The sequence below is a fragment of the Hippopotamus amphibius genome, chromosome 2, assembly GCF_030028045.1.
Source record: "Hippopotamus amphibius kiboko isolate mHipAmp2 chromosome 2, mHipAmp2.hap2, whole genome shotgun sequence".
Taxonomy (NCBI): domain Eukaryota; kingdom Metazoa; phylum Chordata; class Mammalia; order Artiodactyla; family Hippopotamidae; genus Hippopotamus; species Hippopotamus amphibius.
The window spans coordinates 176,440,038-176,462,119 of NC_080187.1; the positions used below are offsets into that span (position 1 = coordinate 176,440,038).

At 34.1% G+C, this 22,082-nt stretch overlaps 2 protein-coding genes across 2 annotated transcripts; both read left to right on the top strand.

The window, feature by feature from the left end:
* Positions 1 to 7,879: 7,879 nt before the first annotated feature.
* Positions 7,880 to 8,818, top strand: LOC130846217 (olfactory receptor 4F15-like). Its single transcript, XM_057724308.1, has one exon. The coding sequence runs from the start codon at positions 7,880 to 7,882 to the stop codon at positions 8,816 to 8,818; it is 939 nt and encodes a 312-aa protein (XP_057580291.1).
* Positions 8,819 to 17,207: 8,389 nt separating this feature from the next.
* On the top strand, positions 17,208 to 18,146 carry LOC130846499 (olfactory receptor 4F6-like). Its single transcript, XM_057724782.1, has one exon. It carries the CDS (start codon positions 17,208 to 17,210, stop codon positions 18,144 to 18,146), a length of 939 nt encoding a protein of 312 aa, XP_057580765.1.
* The last annotated feature ends 3,936 nt before the right edge of the window (positions 18,147 to 22,082 follow it).

The window sequence follows — 22,082 nt, forward strand, 5'->3', positions numbered from 1 at the left end:
TTTTTAACAAGCCCTGCCTTCAAGGAAAATGAGTTAACCAGAACCTAACCTACTGAGGTATTATCTGAGCCTAACTGACCTGAGGAAGCGAAATATGCAACTCCAGCCCACTCTAGCCATTTTGTCTCATCTTAAGGGAAGAGAAAAAACTGAGAAACTTGTGACGTTTACAGTTCAGAGGCATAGGATCACTAAAAGACAAAGACCTAATCACAGGACTATAGAACACTTCCCCTTTGCCCATACCTCACCAGCAATCAACCAAAGGCTTATTTACTGCAGTTTCTTTTCCCCAGTACATCATGTCTAGCTATCAAAGAAAAATTACAAGGCATACCAAAGGCAAAAAAAACACAATTTGAAGAGGAAAAAACCGGTGGAACTTCTTGGCCAATCCCATAGGCCCTTTCTTTATCTACTTAAATTCCTTTAAGAGCATAGAAGAAGAAATAAGTGAAGGTAAAATAAAAACTTTTATTTTCCTTGTTCTTAATTGATATAATAGATAACAGTTTAAAATGATGATAGCAACAATATATTCAATTACATATGTTTATGTTTATATCCTATGCTTATAAAGGTATAATACATGTATATGCTTATGTATGTTTATATATATGTAAAATGAATGTTAGCAATGATACAAGAAGTAGGAGGAAGGAGTTAGGATGATTTTGTTATTATAAGGTATTCACACTACCCATGAAGTGGTATAGTGTTATTTGAAAGTGGACTTAGATTAGTTATAAATGTATATTGCAAACTCTAGATTAAGAACCAAAAAAATTAACAAGAATTATAAATGGTATGCTAAGAAGAGCAAATGGAATCATAGAAAGATGCTCAATTAAAACCACAGAAGGTAGAAAAAGAGTGGAAGACAAAAGTAAAAATAAAGAATCAGGGCAAAAAATAAAAAACCATAACAAATATGGTAGATATGAATCCACTATATAAATAGTCACTTTGAATGTCAATAGTCTGAATGTGTCAATTAAAAAACAGAGATTGTCAGAGTGAATCAAAAAACACAATCCAACTATATGTTGTCTACAAGAAATCCACTTTAAATATAAAAACGCACATAGATTAAAATTAAATGGATGGAGAAAAACATACCATGGTAACATATCAAAGGAAAACAGTAGTGGCTATATTAATTTCAGAAAGAGCAAACTTCCAAGTAAGGAAATTATCAGGGATAAAGAAGGGTATTATATAATGATAAAGGGGTCCATTCTCCAAGATTTCATAACAATTTAAAAAATATGTGCAACTAAAACCGGAGCATTAAGCTACATGAGCAAAAACTGATAGAACCGCAGGGAGAAAGAGATGAATCCACTATCATATTTGAAGACTTCTACACCCCTCTCTCAGAAATGGACAGATTCCAGTAGGCAGAAAATCACTAAGGATAGAATTGAACTCAACAACACCATCAATCAAGTGGATATAATTGATACCTGTAAACCACTTCATCCAACAACCACAGAATACAGAATTCTTCTCACGCTTACATGGAGCATCACCAACATAGACCACAATTTGGGCCAAAAACACATCTCAGATCATAAGGAATGAAACTAAAACTCAGTGACAGAAAGATAACTGAAAAAAATCCTAAAATAAATGGATATTCAACAACACACTTCTAAGTAACACATAGGTCAAAGAATAAATCTCAAGATAAATTTTACTAATATTTTAAACAAAATGAAAATAAAAATACAACTTATCAAAATTTGTGGGACAGTGAGAGCAGTGCTTACAAGGAAGTTTGTGGTATTGAATGAATATATTAGAAAGGATGAAAGATCTAAAATCTAAGTTTCCACTTTAGGAAATGGAAGGAAGGAGAGCAAATTAAGCCTAATGCAAGCAGAAGAAAAGAAATAATAAATATTAGAGCAGAAATCAATAAAATTGAAAACAAGAGATCAATAAAGAAAATCAATGAAACCAAAAGATAGTTCTTTGAAAAGATCGATAAAATTAATCAGCCTCTAATTAGATAACCTAGATGAAATGGACCAAATTCCTTGAAAGACACAATCTGCTAAACTCATACAAGAAGAAATAGACAATCTGAGTGGACTATATCTATTAAAGAAATTGAATCAATAACTAATAACCTACCAAAACAAAAATCTCCAGGCCATATGATCCAGCAATTCCACTTAAGGGTATTTATCCAAAGGAAAAAAAGTACACTAATTAGAAAATTCTCCCAATGTTCACTGCAGCATTGTTTACAATAGTCAAGATATGGAAGCAATGCAAGTGCCCATCACAAGATGAATGGATAAAGATGTGATCACACATACAATGGAATACTACCCAGCCATCTGCAACAGCATGGATGGACCTTGAGGGTATTATGCTAAGTGAAAAAAAGACAGAGAAGAACAAATACCATATGATTTCACTCATATGTAGAATGTAAAAAACAAGTAAAAAATAAGTAAATGAACAAACCAAACCAAACAAAAGCAAACTAAATACAGAAAACAAAGTAGTAATTACCAAAGGGGAAGGATCGGGGGGAGGGCAAAAATGGGTAAAGGGGATCAACTTTATGGTGATGGATGAAAGCTATTGGTGGTGAGCATGCTATGGGATATAAATAAGTAGAAATATAATTTTTACACATGAAACATATGAGTTATAAAGCAATGTTACCTCAAAAAAAAATACTGCATTATTAAAATTAAAAATACAAAATATTTTTTCCAGTTTTATGGCAAAATACTTAACACATATCACTAAGTATACAGAATGATGGTTTGATTTATATATATTGTGAAATGGTTACCACAACAGATTCAGTTACTGTCCATTATCTCATAGAAATACAATAAAAATAAAAGAAAAATAATTCTCCTTTTGATGAGAACTCAGGATTTACTCTCTTAATGACTTTTCTATATACCATACAGATGTTAACTATAGTCATAATGTTATATATCACATCCCTAGTATTTATTGATCTTATAACTGCATGTTTGTGCCTTTTAACCATCTTCCCTCGATTCTCCCTCCCCCGCCACCTCTGGTAACTACACATCTGATCTCTTATATTATTAATTCAGTGTTTGTTTTTTAGATTCCACATATAAGTGAGATCATACAATATTTGTCTTCTTTGACTTATTTCACTCAGCATAAAGCCTTTAAGGTCCATCCATGTTTGTGTGTGTGTGTGTTTCTTGAAGTATAGTTGATAAACAATGTTGTGTTAGTTTCAGATGTACAGCAAAGAGATTCAGTTATACATATATATGTATCTATTTATCAATTTTTTTTCCATTTAGGTTGTTACAGAATATTGAGCGGTTTTCTTTGCGCTATACAGTAAGTCCTTGTTGGTTATCTATTTTAAATATAGTAGTGTGAATCTTTCAATCCCAAACTTCCAATTTATCCCTCCCTCTCACCTTTCCCCTTTGGTAACCATAAGTTTGTTTCAAATGGTAAGATTTCCTTGTTTTTCATTGTGAATAATACACACACACACACACAGAGGGCCACACACATATGTGGAGGGCCAACTGTATGTACCACAACTTCTTTATCCATTCACACATCAATGCACACTTAGGTTGTTTCCATGTCTTAACTATTGTAAAAAAAAATTCTGCTATGAACATGGGGGTGCAGATATCTTTTTTAGTTAATTTATTTATTCATTTATTTATTGGCTGCATTGGGTCTTTGCTGCTGTGCTCGGGCTTTCTCTAGTTGCTGCAAGTGGGGGCTACTCTTCGTTGCAGAGCACAGGCTCTAGGAGCACAGGCTTCAGTAGTTGCAGCACGTGGGCTCAGTAGTTGTAGCTCACAGCCTCTAGAGTGCAGGCTCAGTAGTTGTGGCATAAGGGCTTAGTTGCTCTGCATTATGTGGGGTCTACCCGGACCAGGGAACAAACCCGTATCCCCTGCATTGGCAGGCAGGTTCTAAACCACTTTGCCACCAGCGAAGTCCCTGCAGATATCTTTTTGAATTAGTGCTTTTGTTTACTTTGGTTATATTCCCCCAAATGAAATTGATGGATTATATGATAGTTCTTGTTTAATTTTTTGAGGAACCTCCATAATGTTGTATAGGGGTTACCCCAATTTACATTCCCAAAAAACAGTACACATGGGTTTCCTTTTCTCCACATCTTTATCAACACTTGTTATTGCACGTCTTTTTGATGATAGCCATTCTGACAGGCGTGAACTGATATCTTTGTGGTTTTGATTTGCATTTCCCTGAGGAGTAGTGATGGTGGGAATCTTTTCAGGTGTCTGCTGGCCATCAGTATGTCAGTTAATAGATGAAAAGTACTGAATGGGAATAAATCAAAAATGCTATGGGAATATCCCCCTTGCATAAAGTCTTCTTCTTGTTTCTGGAAAAAAAAATTGATATATAGGGCTCATTCTCTCCCACTTCATGACTGAGAGCATCAGCAAGATTTGTGGATGTCTTCTCACTCCTCCCCACCTCTAAGTGAGCCCATGGTTCCATGTTTTCTGTTCTAAATGGTACTTATTTCTCACCCACCCAGCACGGTCTCTTTCCCAAGAGAAACAAATAAAACACTGGTTATTAGGGATCTCAGAAGTATCAATGGGTCACCAACACCTAGTGATATTAATTAACTGTATCCTCACTGGGAAAAAGCTTACATATTTTTGTCCTGGAGGTGATTACACTACAAAGCAGAAATCAAAAATATTGAGCCTTTACAAATACTGCTGTACAACCTAGAACAGAAGAGGTAGGTCATAAAAATGCTCCAAATATTGAGCAATACTACACCAATCTCTCTTATATTTCTCATCCACTTTCTGGCTTTATTTCCTTCCATCTCCAATTATTCCAATCCTTTGAACACCATTCTTACTAATTTAATCACTAAGTTATAGTATGCCCACAGAAGGAGAAATCTCTGAAGGGACTGACATTTATGATGCCTCTCTTTGGTGAGTTAGTATTTCAAGCTTCTTGTATCTTTCACCACTTCCTTCATCATCTTATATGATGCTTTACTTTTCCTATTGTGGGGACCAAGTATGTCCATATCTTGCCCATTCCATTTCCACCCATGCTCCTAACAGATTATACCAATGGAAATGATTCTCTGCCCTCATATAAAGAAGGCTGGAGTCAGTCAGTTCTGTCCACTTGGCATATTTGATAAAGCACTTGATGATATTAACCAATGACTGGGTCAAGTATTAAAGAGAGAATGTGATAAGAATGAACATGCATTAATAGAACTTGTGTCCATTAGTTCTGAAAAGGACCTCTATAACCACTGAGCTGAGGTAGTTAAGAACAGAAATTAAAAGAAAAATTAATGAATATGGTACATCAGTGAAGAGGACATTAGCAAAACGAGTTTTGAACAGCTTTGTTTCTTTCTGTTTTCAGTCTTCGGGTGGTTATAATTTGTCTTGGCCCCTTAACGAAGAGGGAATTTTCAATCACTAAAGTCAGGAGACTTACATTCTATCTGATATTTTGAATTATCTACTTGAAAAAGTTCCCATGTTCTGAATGTAAAGCCAAAATATCCAGTAGAGATAGCAACCAACTCTTATGAGACTCTGTCTCTGGAGAATTTCTGATTCTTTAATGTTTTGTAAGAAAGCAAAATAGCTAAGTGTTTTTTTTCAGCTGGTTTGAATGCACTGTTCCCTAATGCTCTAAGCATGAACTCAGTGTTTCAGGATTAACTAACTAATTGTTAGAACCAATTGCTCATAAGTCTTGAATAGAAGATGGGATCCTCTTTAAACAGATGAATCAGTATAACACAATGTATGCAAAATTAGGTAAGTCTGATTTCACTACACATTTTTAGCTTTTCTCTTCAGATACATTTTGCTACACATTTTTAGCTTTTATCTTCAGATGTATTTCTTATCTGTTTTAGAAAGTATAAGGGAATATTAGAAAGAATAAAATCCAGTTGGTACACTAAAGTGGGGTAGGTGGGGGGTTATTAGTGCATTTGCACTGTTTTCAGTGTATGATTTATCTATTCCAAATAACAGATATTCCAGGATTCTATAAAATGTCACATACACTAATTTTTCTCTAGATGAGGAAGCATGCACATATCTGGTCAAATTTGACATGAAACACCCAGGGTTTTAATCATAGTACAGTAGGTAATTGTCATTCACTGACCAAGAAATGATGTTTAACCAGGGCTAGTAAAACTATGAAACTAGTGCCAAAAATCATAATAATACTCTATCACATATATAAATACTTCCCTCCTTCTATAAATCTGTTCTTCTTTTTCCTTTTCTTGCCATTCTCTCTCCTGTTGCTTTCCTTTCATTTTTTTTCATAATTTTTCATTACAAAAACATGACCAATAAAGAAAAATACAAAATACAGATGTTCAAACTTTTTAATATTAAAATTACCTAAAGTGTCATTATCCAAAGTGATCTTCTTGAGACGTTATCATATATACCTAAGTATTTTTGTAGTGTATACATAACAAGAGCATATCACATAAGACTCTCATTTCTAACCAATTTTTGACACTTAATTTAGTGGACACGTCAGAAAATAATTTTTTTTTTTTTTTTTTGCTGCACCTCAGCACGTAGCATCTTAGTTCCCCAATCTGGGATCAAAAGCGCCCCCTGCATTGGAAGCACAGATTCTTAACTACTGGACGGCCAGGAAGTCCCAACAAATCTAAATTTGCATTATTTATAATGGCCATATTCATTTTGGTAACAATCTTATCAACTTCTCCTTTCTGCATACCTTCTCATACCTTATCTCTTTTAAATATAATTCTATTTTTTCTCCTTAGATTGGATAATGAATGGCTTCAAATATGTTATAGATAGACATCTTCAATCTTTCTACTTATTTGTAGTGATAATAGATATTCTCTCTTAAAAAGTTGTTGATAGCAATTTCATTCACCTTCAAATAGCATTTTAGCAGAACTAAGCTTCAAATATTTGAAGACAAGGTGTCATGACCTTAATGGTCTATAGTTTTTACATGTTCTTAGTGTATCACGACTAAATATTTTGTTTCAGTGAAGACATCATTATTTCTCAGTTTCATATTTGAATTGCCAGTCATCAATCCTATAAGAGAGCTTTCAAAGCACAAAACTTCTCTCAGTCCTAGCAAAGTACTAAAAAGCCCTCTTTTTGAATTTTCTGACACTCCTTGTTTGGAGTTTGGAGTTTCCCTTGATTTAAAGTGTATCTTAATTCTCCAAGTGACTGGTTGCAATCATAAGTGTTGGAGATGGTCAGAGAAATAAAATTTTTCATTTTATGCTACCATCTTAGGTTCAACATTCATTCCCTCATTGGTTAGTAACTATTCTATGTGTGATTAATGCCTGAGATTTCTCAACTGTGAAGTAAAAGAATAATCAGAGAGTACATTCTCCTCGAGTATGTGTGGACAAATGTGATTAAGAGTTCGAACACTCCAAATATGACTGATTATTCATGATATGGAAGATGTTATGTTAAATATATGTGAACCGGACTGAAGAAGCCAAAATTATTGCACAATAGGCTTGGTAAAGAAGCTCTCTGCTAGGAAAATGTTACTCTTTGTTCCTAATTGCTTCACATTACCTGCCATATTTCCACATGATTTCTTTCCTTGTCTCTCTGGGCTAACTTTTGATTATCTTATTTCTCCTACTCATTTATCCTCCCTTCTCCTGCCCTCTCTGTATGTTTTCTAATTTCATATTTTGGCATTTATGACATATTTTCCACAGTATCATTGATAGGCAAACAGTGTATTAATTTTTGGTACTTGTATTTCTCAATTCTTTCTTATTTTCTACCTTCAGAATACTTCAGTTTCTTCTCTACTGATTGATTCAATGGATGGAGTAAATAACTCTGTGGTATCTGAATTTGTATTAATTGGACTTTCAAATTCATGGGAAATGCATCTTTTTCTCTTTTGGTTCTTCTTTGTGTTCTACATGGGAATTATCCTGGGGAACTTCTTCATTGTGTTCACAGTAATTATTGACTCTCATTTACACTCCCCCATGTACTTCCTCTTGGCCAACCTCTCTCTTCTTGATCTAGGTCTTTCCTCTACCACGGTCCCCAAAATGATCTCTGATCTTTCTACTAACTGCAACATCATTTCTTTTCCAAAATGCATGACACAGATATTTTTTATTCACATCATGGGTGGAGCTGAGATGGTGCTGCTCATAGCCATGGCATATGACAGGTATATTGCAATCTGCAAGCCTCTCCACTACCTGACAATTATGAGCCCCAAAATGTGTGTTTCCTTTGTAGTGGCTGCCTGGATAGTGGGAATAATCCATGCTGTCTCTCAGTTTGTTTTTGTCATAAACTTGCCTTTTTGTGGCCCTAATAAAGTAGATAGTTTTTATTGTGATTTTCCCCGGGTCATGAAACTTGCTTGTGTAGACACTTACAAGCTAGAGTTTGTAATCATTGCTAACAGTGGGTTTATATCCATGGCTGCCTTCTTCTCTTTAATTATATCTTACATTTTCATTTTGGTCACTGTCTGGAAACGTTCTTCAGGAGATTTATCCAAAGCGTTTGTCACATTGTCAGCTCACATTACTGTAGTAATTTTGTTTTTTATGCCATGCATGTTTCTCTATGTGTGGCCTTTCCCTACAACATCACTGGATAAGTATTTGTTTATTGCTGACTTTGCCATTGCCCCTGTCTTGAATCCTGCCATCTATACATTAAGAAACAAAGACATGAGAGTTGCCATGAGAAGACTGGGCAAACGGATTGTAGGTTCTAGTGGGATCTCATAATGAATGGAGCTGATCTAGAGTACAGATGCTTCAGGCTCACCAAAACATTCAGAGTCATGTGACTGTCATCATTACTATGGTAAGAATTACTTTGAAAAGATAGTTCAACAAAGGTTCACCTGTAGCAATTGATTGTTAAGTCAGAGGTGACGTTATTTTGCCAATCACAGGGAATAAATTGACTTCATCTACTTTCACAGAGAAGAGAGATGAGAATAGAAAACTGAGCTGATTTCCAGGTGTAAACCTAACATTCAAATACCATTTTCTGGGTGACGTTTCCTGAGACTTGCTAATTGTAATTACTCTCAATTATAAATAAATACCTCAAAAATTGATAACTATGTCTCATAGTAAGCTTATACATTAAATAAATAAAATGTAAGTTTGGGTAAATCATATACAAAGTCTATTGTTTAAATTTCTATTTTAATTTTAGTTTAATTTAGAATAAGAATAAAATCAACTACGTATTACTTATGGTAAGCCCTGAACTCAAAACTTGACTATACCTTGAGCTTTTTCAGTTTAGGATGTTATTTCAGTTTCATGTTTAGATTTGAATGATTGCAGGTAGAGAATTTCTTTAACATTATCAATACTTTAGATAAACACAGACTAAAAATTTTTGCCCTTTTTTCTGTTTCCCTATTCTGAAAATGAAGACCTTCTAATATTCAATCAGCCCAGTTTATTTTTTTTAAGGCATAGAAATAATAGCTGTTTCAGAAGATAATAATTACCCAAGGATGTGTGTTTAGAGGTCCTGGTTCCCTTGAATACAGTTTCCTGGTCTGTCAAAAAAATCCCCAAAGAGTTTATGTATCTGTGTTTGATAGCCTGGGATAAATGTAAAGCCAAAAGTGGTGAGGCATATTCAATTTAATTAAGCATTTATACATCTGGAATAAAAGCTTTGTTGAAGTTACACATAACTTTTTCATGTATCTGTTTCTACTACTCTGTAAACAAAATCTGCTCAATTAAAAGAATCAAATGCCTATGTGTTTTTTTTTGTTTGTTTTTTGTCTTGTGTTTTTCCAGGAATCTGCAAAAACATCACTGGCTTCCTCTATATAAATAAGTCAATAATACTTCTTTTTAATGTTTTGTTATTCATCTGGACAGGAATTTCTTTTTTACTTAATTATTGCTGACAACTCCCTCCTTCAAATACTCTACTGGGCTTCTGAAACACTACAATCTCCTGGATTTCCTCCTACCTCTTGGGTAATTCCTTCCTAGTATCTGTTTGTTGAATTTCCCTCATCTGCTCAACCAACAAACTTAGTATTCCTCAGAATTGCATCTTTGGCCTGTTCTCACTTTATATGCTGTCCCTAGGTGGTATCCATTCCCATGGCTTTAATTACTATGTCTAGCTTTTAGCTAGGGGCTCTCAAATCTAGGGTACTAGTTCTTGAGTTCCTAATCCACAAATCTAACTGCCTACTTACTTAGATGCTTCACAGGCAACGCCCACTCAACAAGTCAAAAACTAAACTGTCTCCTCCTAAAACCTACTCTTCTTTCAAGGTCACAATAAATGGAACCAATACTTACCCCATTGCTCAACCCAAAATCTGGAGTAATAATGGATTCCTCCCTCCCTCTGATCCTCAATATTCAATAAATCATCAAGTGCTATTAATTCCATTTTATAAACACCCCTTAAATATGTCCCCTTATTTTCTTCTACAGTGTTACCATTCTCCTCGAAGGCTTCACATGTCATTTTTGGAATAGAATATTAAGTCAACTATGTGATCTTCACATTTCAAATCTCATTTTCTTCAATTCCCATTGTCTTCACTTCAGTAAAAGAGATTTTTAAAAATATAAATCTAAGCATGTAAATGTTTTGCTCAGGAACCTTAACGTACTTGCCACTGCCCTGTAATTAAAACACTAACTTCCTTTCAAAGTTTATCAAGCCATCAGAGAACTGGTTCCCACCCCCCTCTCCAGCCTTAGAGAACAACATGCTCTTTCCCTGAAATTCCAAAGACAATTTGGTGTTTTGTTTTGTTTTGTTTTGTTTAACTTGCCTAAAAACTTCAAACTCTCTTATCTCTGAAGCTTTGCACTGGATAATCATTCCATCTGAAACACGTGTCCTTCATGCTTCACCTATTAACATCTATTCATTCTTCAAATTTCAGTTTAAACATCATTTTACCAGAGAAAAATTCCTAGGACCTAGGTCCAAGAGCTCTCCTTTCATTGTGTATTATTATAGCACTCCCTATTACCACTTTCGTAGCATTAATTACACTCATAATTTCTTATTCAATGTATGTCTTCCTCTTTACACTAAGTTCTGTGAGAGGAGGGGCTGTGTCCATCATGTTTACTGCTATAACATCTGTATCAGTAACAATACTATAGAAAATGCTCAATAAACATTTGTCATTAAATAAATTAGTAAACCCAGAAAAGGATAAAAAATTAGCAATGTGAATAATTTGTTACATAGTGTTTGGGCTTTCTTTTTACATTTGTTCAAAGATCATAGGTTTAAAGAACTTCCTCCCCTTTTCTTTCTCCTTTTCTCTCCATATTAATTTTTTATGCCTCTATTTCAAGTAGAATTGAAATCTACTGTGAAATCTACTGATGAGTTCTTTTTGCAGGCTTGGCTGATTCAAATCTTGAACCAATCTCAGCTTAGGCAGCCTGTAAATCATTGGTCTCAGTCCTCTCTGATACTCCAGGTCTCATGAACTCTACATTAACAACTCCTGCTCTTCTGTTGGCACAGGAGTCTTCTCCACTGCCAAACAAACCCGTGATGTATGCCCCAGGACATAGCCCTCAAACAGTCCCAGGAGATGCTCTGTGCCTAGCTGGCCAACTTCCTAGGACATTATTTCTGCCTATATACTACCTCATTCATCTTAATATGCTGTTTTGCCTGGTACCCCAGTCTCCCACTTAGAACAAAGGCACATTAGGACAGGATCATATTGACATGGTAGAAAGATTTACAGAGCTCTGTACTGCTCACAATGTTGCAAATGAGCCCTGGGTGGGTGTAGGGAAAGGGAAACAAGGGAAATTCTTCACCAATTTGGAATGTCACTATTTTACAAAAATGAATTTGATACCAGCCATTATTCTGCAGCTATTCTAGAGAATATCATTTTCCCTTGTTTCTGAACAGGAGAAAATGAAATACATCTCTAAAATAAATAAAACAAAGATAGAGCTGTGATACCTTGAGCCCTCCATGATAACCTGGAGGTCAAACTGATAACCTGGAGATCAGATTGATTTATTGATCCAATAAATCTCTTAAGAAATTGATCCAATTAAATTTCTCTTAAGATATTGATCCTATAAAATACAAAATTTACTTGTATCCAGTCAACTCTGGAAAAATTAAGTTCAAAAGCATTCAAGAAGACCTTCATCCCCAACGTTCCAAAGTTTAGGAGCACAGGTAGACAGTCACAGATAAACATCTTCTATAATTAAAAACAGGAAAATGATTAATTTATTCTCCTCTTATGAATTATAAGAATTATCTTTACATATTAAGAGTTTAGACTTATTTCTTCAAGTTTCATCCATGGTAATATGAATATCCTGTCTGCTCAGAACATATTTTCACACCCTCATCTTAGTCACCCCAAGCAATTCATACCCCAAGATCATCCACCCTAAATAGGGATTTTTTAAAATACACTCCAACATACTACCTCAAAACCTTCCCTCTTTTCCTGTGTTTCATCACCAGACAATTCTTTCAATATTTCTCTCTTGAGGAAACCTGTGTGACTCAAAGATTTAGTCCCCAAGAGAAACTAATAATGGGCTGGGTAGTGGCCATCTCTGCAGCAGCAGTGGGTCACTCTCCTGCGCAACTAATTAGGTTCTTTCCCATTATGGAGTATCTTATATATAGCTTTGTCTATATATAAGGGGTAGGAGTGATTATTTACAGAGATGAAGAGTAAGCTCTCTGAATTTCTCTTCTCCTAAAAATACACATCCTGTGACTGAACAGGCAAGTAGGAAAGATGCTTTTAAATTATAAAACTTTCCCTGTCATGGTTGCTTCCCTCTCCCTATCCTCCTCAACCCCCCTTCAATTTATGCTCCTCTGTAAAATACTGTGTCAGAAGTTTTCTTCTTTCTGAAGCACTTTTGTCCTTTCATTCTGTACCATCTCTCTCCAATTATCAAATTTCAATCACTGAATTGCATTGTCTTATAAAATTAATTCCACGTACACACGCATGCCCTTTGATATTTAATCTCCTTAATGTGAAGATTTTTTCAAGATTTACATGTTTCTGACTTTTGTGCTTTCCAACTCATTTTAAACTTCATTTTCCATTGTGTAAAACAGACATCTGGACTCACCTATTCCTCCCCTATTTGAGGACCAAATTCCATTTTTAAAAAGAAGGAAATCTCAGTCCTCAACCTCCAGGATTCTGGTGTGCTTCCCTCTCTTCATCATTACTTTCCTCTGAATTTGAAGGTTCCAGTCAATGCCTTGGCTAAGAGACTATGATAAGATTCAAAAAGGATTCTGGCCTTGTGCCAGGGAATGGTACTGAGGAGCTGGTGGCTATAAGTTCTGAAAGAGAACTGCTCAAGGACTGGCCAGTTTGTTTGAAGAAATAGGAAAGGGGATTGGGAAGAGCTAGATCCAATGAAAAAGAAAATAGTCTTTCAGGAAGGAAAAGCCAATTTTATTTTAAATGAAAAGAGAACTCAGAGATGAATAGGGTTCTTCCAATTAGGTTAGAGTAATCCTGTCAAATATAAATAATTCTAGCTTTTTAATGACTTTTTCTACAAGGAGGTATAGAGCATTATTGAGGAGGATCATTGGACTGAAGTTAGGCTGGCTTCTAGTGCTAGCTCTGTGAATGTATTGCTGCGAACACACTGGCCATTGAACCTCACTGGGTTGTTTCTCCATCTGTAAAATGAAGTAACTGGACAAGATAATCTCAAAGTTCTTTCCCACTTCTATACAAACCTATAATTCTAATAATCTTTTTTTGTTTAATATATATCTACATTGCTTGTTTAAAGATGTGTCTCTCCAGGCCCTGGATAACTGATAAATTTTAAATCTTCAATAGGAGAGATGGCAAATTCTATGGGGACTTGACTTCTGAAAAACTCTTGGGAACTTCACAGTCATCAGTGTTTCCTAAGAAGGCAGAGAAACCAAGTATGTGGTCTTTTTCTCCAAACAAGCACTCTCAGGTCATCAGGACTTCTTCAACGATGATACATACTAATTCCAGATGTTTATAAAAAGAATGGGTGGACCCCTCTTCACTTATCTTAAATACGTTTTTATATATATAACTGGGTTTTCACCTAGAAGTACAAACTTGTAGATAAGGTATATTAACTTCAATTTGTCTACGTATTTGTGAGGACTATGATTTTGTTTCTCATATGAACAATCTAGTGCTTATTTCTAGACAATTCATGCTTCGAATATTCCTTGAGCTTTTTCTATGCACCAACTTGTTTTGGTCAAATGACACAGTGTTGGACAAAGCAGAAAGTGTCCCTACATAATGAACTTTAGTTTTACATTTATGAAAAGCTATAAATATTAGAACGTGGGAAAGTAAAATACTGACTGGGGGTTAGAAAGATGTTTTCGATCAGTTACTTCCTAATTTTTTAGAGGTGACTCACCTGTCATCTGAACCACCATGCCCAACTACCCATTCCATCCTACTAAACCCCATTGCCACATCCATTATTTATATGCTTAAAGTCTTAACTTTTCTTCATATCAGTGACTACTTTCCGTACAGCTTATTATTACTTTCCATCCTTCCAGTCAAAATGTACTAACACAGTGAATGAAAACCCAAATAAAGTCCACACTCATAGGTGTTCATAATGTATTGATGTGTGTTGATTTAAATCATGACAGGCAACCTCAGCAAAGATGTACAACATCCCATCAGTGCCTCTTTTAATCATCATTTTATCTTCTTTATTTGTCCTTTAGGACTCTCATTATCCCCTCCTCTACCTCCCTTTTGTTCTCCTACTCCCTTTCTAATCCATCTTCATTCTTCCTCTTTCTTTAGGTCTTCTTTCCTGCCAGTTCTTTAGACACGCTATTGACTCTGACTTCACCACACTGATTATGCTCATAGTTCCATGTTTTGTATTATAATTATCTCTTTTAGAATGACTAAAGATTGTAAACAAATTAAATTACATTTTACAAATGGAAGTTCTGCCTTCAGCCTAATAGGCTCCTACACTTTTGGATTTTCCTCTTTAAAACACTTAATTACCACATATTCCAGGACAAACACCATTCCAGCAGTACTAACCTAATAGTAATGGAAATTTCCAAACCTGACAAATTAACTTAGAGACTTTAATTGTTTTTATAAAATGAAATACCCAATTTCATGATGAGAGTCCTGAAGTATTGTGTTTATATGTTTTATTTTAGTTTTATAGGATAAAACATTTGATTGTAAGCAATCAACATGATTCTTCAGCTTCAACTTTATTTCTCTAAAGACACTGAATTAGATAGCGAGATCAGGAAGCTACCAAACACCTTCTGCTCAGCAGAATAGAGGGTATTGCCATGAAATCTTCCAGGCGTAACTTTCTTAACTCTACAATCCTCCCTAGATTAAATTTCTCCTCCCCAAATCCTTTGTCCTTATGCCCCTGAGACCTTGGTGATTTAAATATGGATGAAAAATCCAATGATAGTAGAATGAATAAATTGAAAATGGTTAAACATAGTTTTCAGAGAAAATGCCAGGAAGGATATTTAGGAGAACATTTAGGTGAGAGAAGGTAGAAGATTATATGAAAATTAATCAAGAGGTAACAAAAACAATAATAGGAAATAGGAAATGAATCAAACCTTTCCTATTTCCACAATCAAACCCCAGCTCCATCAGGACACTATACTTATTTCACTATATTCCACCTTAATAATATCACCTGTAAATCAATTCTGACATATTATAAAAATCTCTAACTGGATGAGAGAACTAGAGTCTTTATTTCCCCAGTTAGTTTGTCTTCTAATAATTATAAGTGAATCTTTGTTTTCAAACATTCTTAATAAACCATACCTTTAACTCTCCATGCTCTTTGATGTTTTTATCAAAAAATCTAATATAAATATAATATGCATACTGAAAGATATTTCAAAATCTAAAGGACTTTTCAAGCTCTAAAAAAATCAAAAGCAACTACTGTACTATTCATTCTGTTTACTTTTTTGCATTTAATATTATAAATAAAAATCTTCCTAATGCTATTATAAATTTCTATTAACATTTATTTTCATAACGGTAATATTTCCCTCATGTACATATATTATAACAGAATTAAACCTAATGTTTGACATTTAAATTGTTCGAAGTTTTACCAACTCTAAAGTATGATAAACATTTTTTGTGCAAAAAAACTTTTTCTGTACAAATAGAATTCCATAAGGAGTATTATTATACTAAATGGTAGGATTCAAGATATTTGACACATGATTTCAAAATATTTTCTTTAATCTTAAATCAGTCTATCAGCAGTGTATGAAGGTGCCTATTTCAATGGGTCTTTGTTGGCTTGATAATAATAATTGTAAAACTTTTTTCTAACTTAATAGAAAAATAATAGTATTATATTTTATCTTTGATTTTTGAGGAAGAAATATATACACACATATATACATATATAGTTTACATTTCTGAATTCTCTCTTCATATCATTTGTCCACTTATCTGTTAGGTCTCAGAGGTTTTATTAAATGGTTTGAACTTTTTTTATATTATGAAGATATCAACTTTTTGTCTGTCTATAGTATTTCAAATTCACATATGGTTCATGTAGTGGTTTAAGTAGATGGTTTGTAAGTACATGTAGGAAATAGCCTTCAGAGGTATCTTAACTGTTATTATGCATTTCTATACACATTTCTAACTTTAATTTTATTATTCTTAATTATATATTTAAAAGGTTGTCTATTTTTTATTTTTTAAAACCATTTTATATGCTCATACACACTCTTCCAATTTTCTGATATTCAATATTTATTTTTTTGTTTTTAATTTCTATTATTTTCCTTCACTTGAATTCCTTGAGTTTATGTTGTGCATTCTTTCCTAACTCTATAAGTTGTCTGATTACTTCACATAAATAAATGGGAGCATTTAAAGCAACAGACTGACTCTGAGCGCAGCTTTGCTGTATTCAATGTTTTATATCTTGGGTTCCCATTATTTTGTAAGTACTCTATTATCAATTAAGTAAAAGAACCAATTTTAAATTATCAACTTTAACACAACATTTTCGGTACCTCTAAATTGATTCCTCCTTTCTTTGATTTCAGATTACTTGACAGTCTTCCCTTCTTTATGATTCAATGGACCAAGTAAATGGCTCTGTGGTAACTGAATTTGTGTTACTGGGACTTACACAATCCTTGGGAATGCAGTTTTTACTTTTTTTCTTCTTCTCTATATTCTACTTGGGGATTATCCTGGGAAACCTCTTCATTGTGTTCACAGTGATTTTCGATTCTCACCTACACACCCCCATGTATATTCTGCTGGCCAACCTATCAGTCATTGACCTGGGCCTTTCATCTACCACAGTTCCTAGGATGATCTCTGACCTTTTCAGTGACTGTAAAATCATCTCCTTCCACAAGTGCATGATACAAATGTTCTTTATCCATGTCACAGGAGGAGTAGAGATGGTGCTGCTCATAGCCATGGCCTATGACAGGTACACAGCAATCTGCAAGCCTCTCCATTATCTAACTATTATGAATCTCAAAATATGCGTGCTTTTGGTAGTGGCTGCTTGGATAATTGGAGTGACTCACGCTGTAACTCAGTTTGTCTTTGTCATAAATTTACCTTTCTGTGGACCTAATAATGTGGGGAGCTTTTATTGTGATTTTCCTCGGGTTATTAAACTTGCATGCATAGATATTTATGGACTAGAATTTGTGGTCACTGCCAACAGTGGCTTCATATCTACGGGCACCTTCTTTCTCTTACTTGTATCATACATCTTTATTCTGGTTACTGTCCGACAACATTCTTCAAATGATTTATCCAAAGCATTCTTCACTCTGTCAGCTCACATCACTGTCGTGTTTTTGTTTTTCCTTCCATGCATGTTTCTCTACGTATGGCCTTTCCCTACTAAGTCACTGGATACATTTTTTGCCATTGTGGACTTTGTTGTCACCCCTGTCTTAAATCCTGCCATATATACTTTAAGGAACAGAGATATGAAGGTGGCAATGAGAAGGCTAAGTCAACAGGTTGGAAGTTCTAGGGAAATGACATAACACATTTCATTGATAAGAGCACAAGATGAATGTCATGGACTATCAAGACCCTTGTGATCCCCACGAACCTTTTCATTACTGCCTTTAAAAGTTGAGAAGTCTATAAAAAAGAAGGTGTTGAATCAAAGAATTTCATTTATATAGAGTTGCGGCAATTTTTGTTAATCATAAAAAATAAAGTGTTATATGTTTCTGTCTAACCTACAAACCTAAATTGTAGTTACTACCAACAGTTACATTCAATTTTCAAGTGGATATTTTATATCGATACATAAATATACATGTATTTATATATATATATAATTTAACTTCATCAGTATCTGATAATAAGCATCACTGGAAATAAATTAATATTTCTTATGGAAATTATGTGGATCCAAGGGATAAAATATGGGTTTATGTAAACCAGTAGACATTAAAATTGAGGAAGAAACAATTCTCATCATAATTGTACTTTAAGTTAGATAAATAGGAAGATTAACTGTATGACACTGTTAAAACACAATTGTTTTGAGACTTTGTTAATGTACTTTGTACAATGTCATTTTAGAAATAGACTCTGGTACTTTGTATTATGCAAAATTTGCCTGTTTTCCAATTTTTTTTCAATACTTTTGTTCAAAGTATTTCTTGATTCATTCTAAAAAAGTATCTACAATTCTAAAAGTATTTGAAGGGACTTATTTCCTAGAGGAGGATACTCCATTTAGATCTCAGCTTATTTAATGTGTTCATTCTTAAGTTAGGGCACTTATAACAAAGATGTTTGACATCTTTCAAGTAAAATCTGGAAAGTTTGGTAGTCAATGAGTACAGCTGAGAGATCACTTGGGATGTCTTTCTATGACTGATTTAAAGAACATTAATTGTGATAACTCAGTTTTAACCACTGTATGGTAATTAAAGCTACTTAATAAAAAAAATGACATATAATAATAAGTGAGACTTTCTTATTATTGGTCAAGGTATTTTTCCTATATTTTCTCCACAAATTCTAAGCTATCCCCTTTCTATAAAATCTAAAGCATCATTATTTATTTTCTTGTTAACATGTCTGGATTTTAATTTCATAATTTTATTTTATTTGTTTTACTATGATTCTTTAAAACTTTACCTTTAGATTCAATGAAGGTCATAAAAATACCTAAGTGAGCCAAGAAACCGTGACAATAACCCTTAACTCAAGAAGATTTAGTGTATTTCCTCAAGGGAAAGCTTGTGAGACTATAAGAGTTAGTCTCAGTACCCAAAGTTCAGGATGGCTATTTTCAGATCTTTTCATCTGCCTCTGGTCACTTTCACAAATGGCTCTTAATTAACCAAGTCATTTACTAAGTAGGCCAGTTTATACAGATTTTATTCTCTTGGAAATTTTATACTTCACGAGAAAGTGCAGGTAAAAGGAAAATCTGAACACTTCTTTGCTCTGAAAATCACAGTAGTCTCTTCCAGTTATGAAGGAGGTAGGTGGAACATGAAAGTGAAATATATTAGCAGAACTAACCAAATTGTAGCATTTTATTGACAGTGAGATGCTGCTATTAGTAATAACTCATTCTGCAGAATTCAAATGCATGTTAATTTCAGGAGAAATGGAAAAATCAAGAGTTTGGTTTAAATACTTAGAAGAATTAGTATGAATAATATTAGCAGGATAGCCCTTGTTGTGTTATACAACTTAGTAAGTATTATACAAGTGTTGTAAGTATAAGTTCTTCTCCTGAACTTTCTGGGCTAATCTATTCTTTTCCTCTCTTGAGGGTCCTTTTCCCCATATCTCCCTAAATCCAGTGTTCTCTTATCCAGCTATTTCCCTCCTTCTTGGAATCCCAATGAAACCTAGTTTTGGGTTCTTCTTTCACATAAAGGTACAACTCTGACTCTTAGAGTTGTGGAAATTTTTTTGAGAGCTTTTGATCCAATGAACTGATTTTTAAAACAGGAAAACTAAAGCCTAGAGAATTTGAATGACCTGCCCAAGTTCACACAGTGAATATGTGCTAGAACCCCCAAGTCTCCTGACTTCAACTTCAGTGAAATTTTTAAGACTTAAGGTGTTTTTCTTTAGAGAGGGGTAAAAGAGGTTTAAGGCAAACAAGTAACAGTCTATTTGTTGACTTTCTAAGCTTAATCTAGTGTGCATGGAGAACGATTTTCTGGTTCAACAGTAGCTGGCCCTTCATGGTTGCTATAACCAATGTGTAAGATTCTGGAGAACTTCTTCAATAAGCCTAAACTAATGTTTAACTTAGAGGCAATACAATTCTTCTAAAATATCTTAAATCATTTTTCAAGCGTCAGAGATGAGCTTTGAAAGGGTCCCCTGTAACTGTAACTGAGGATTCCATATTATCACTCAGCTTTAGGAAATTAGATGTATTAACTAAGTGAAAAAGAAATTCCTTTTGCTGAAGAATAGCATATCTGAATTCTTACTTGCTACCATGGTAGAAAATCTTTTCGCTGCAAATGAGAACCTCTGGTAAACAATCATCCTTGTTTTAAAACCTACAGTGGCATAACTATTGAGTTTGCCCTTCCCTCTCAATGAAATGAAATGGTTTCACATCACTAAATATCCAAGGTCAATTCTAAATTACATTCCTTGATTCTAAAGAAACATCACAATCAACCAGTCATGTCAGAAGTGATCTCACAATAGGAATCCCATCCTCTTTATCATCAATGATTAGTATGATTATATTTATTACTGTGCTGAGCAGAAAGGTACTAAAATTAGTATTTATTACTTATTTTACTATTAAAATTAGAATTGCTAAATATTTATAGGACTTTAAAAATAGTAATACGGGGTCTTAGTGGATAGGGCTAAGGGATTGGTAATGAAGAGAAACATAATTTCTAAGGGCCATGGAATAACTGATTAAGTACTGAAAAAAATAATAATACTACTCCCCCAAGAAATTTGCTGAGTAATACTCTATCCCTTCATGTCTCCCTGATACCCATCAATTTCCACTCCTCTCTTTTACATCGTACCTGCCTGTTAACTCCTACAGCTCATCCTACAAGTATTCTCATGGCCATCCTTCTTCTTCAGGCTACCATTCCACTTCCTACTTCATTTACTGCAAAATTTCTGGACAGAATACTTATTTTCTCTTCCCAATACACAAGTGAAATGGCTTTCTCAACTTATGTATGACAACCACTTTTCAGGATCTTACCTAGGAGACAGCAACTTACAAAGTTACTTCAACAATACATCTACATGTTATTATCATCATCCTTTACACCCTTCCAAAGTTATCTCTGCTCCTAAAAGTGATCTATGTATTATTATTATTATAATTTTTATCAGAATTAAAGCTGTCACAGTGCTCACAATTACTCAGAATAAAAACACAGGCATCATCTTTTTCATATCCCACACCATGTTGACACATGTCCTGTTATTACTACCTTTTAAAATGGCTATTATTAACTACTAACCATTTGTTAGAAATTTATTAAATAATTGCTCATAATTCTTCAATAGTTCTTCACCGTCTACATAATAAAACACAAATCCCCACAGTAGGCATTTCAGAATCCTTTTTCAATTTCATTTCCTATTAAAGATTCCTTCACATTTTCTCTCAGCAAACATTTTCCTCACTCTTTTATTTTATTTTATTTTAATATTTATTTATTTATTTATTTTGCCACACCTCGCAGCATGTGGGATCCCTAACAGGGATTTAAGCCGTGAACCCAGCAGTGGAAGCATGGAGTCCTAACCACTGGACCGCCCAGAAAGTCCCCTAACTTTTTTTCATTCTCTTTCTTTTAACCTCTTTCCCTCATTTTTTAAACCTTATTTTTGTGTTATTTTACTATTCTATTTTTTCATCTTTAATTTTATTTTGGCTTAACTCTTTCTTCTAAACATTTTCATATTACCAAATATTAAGTATAAATTCTATCCTCTATAAG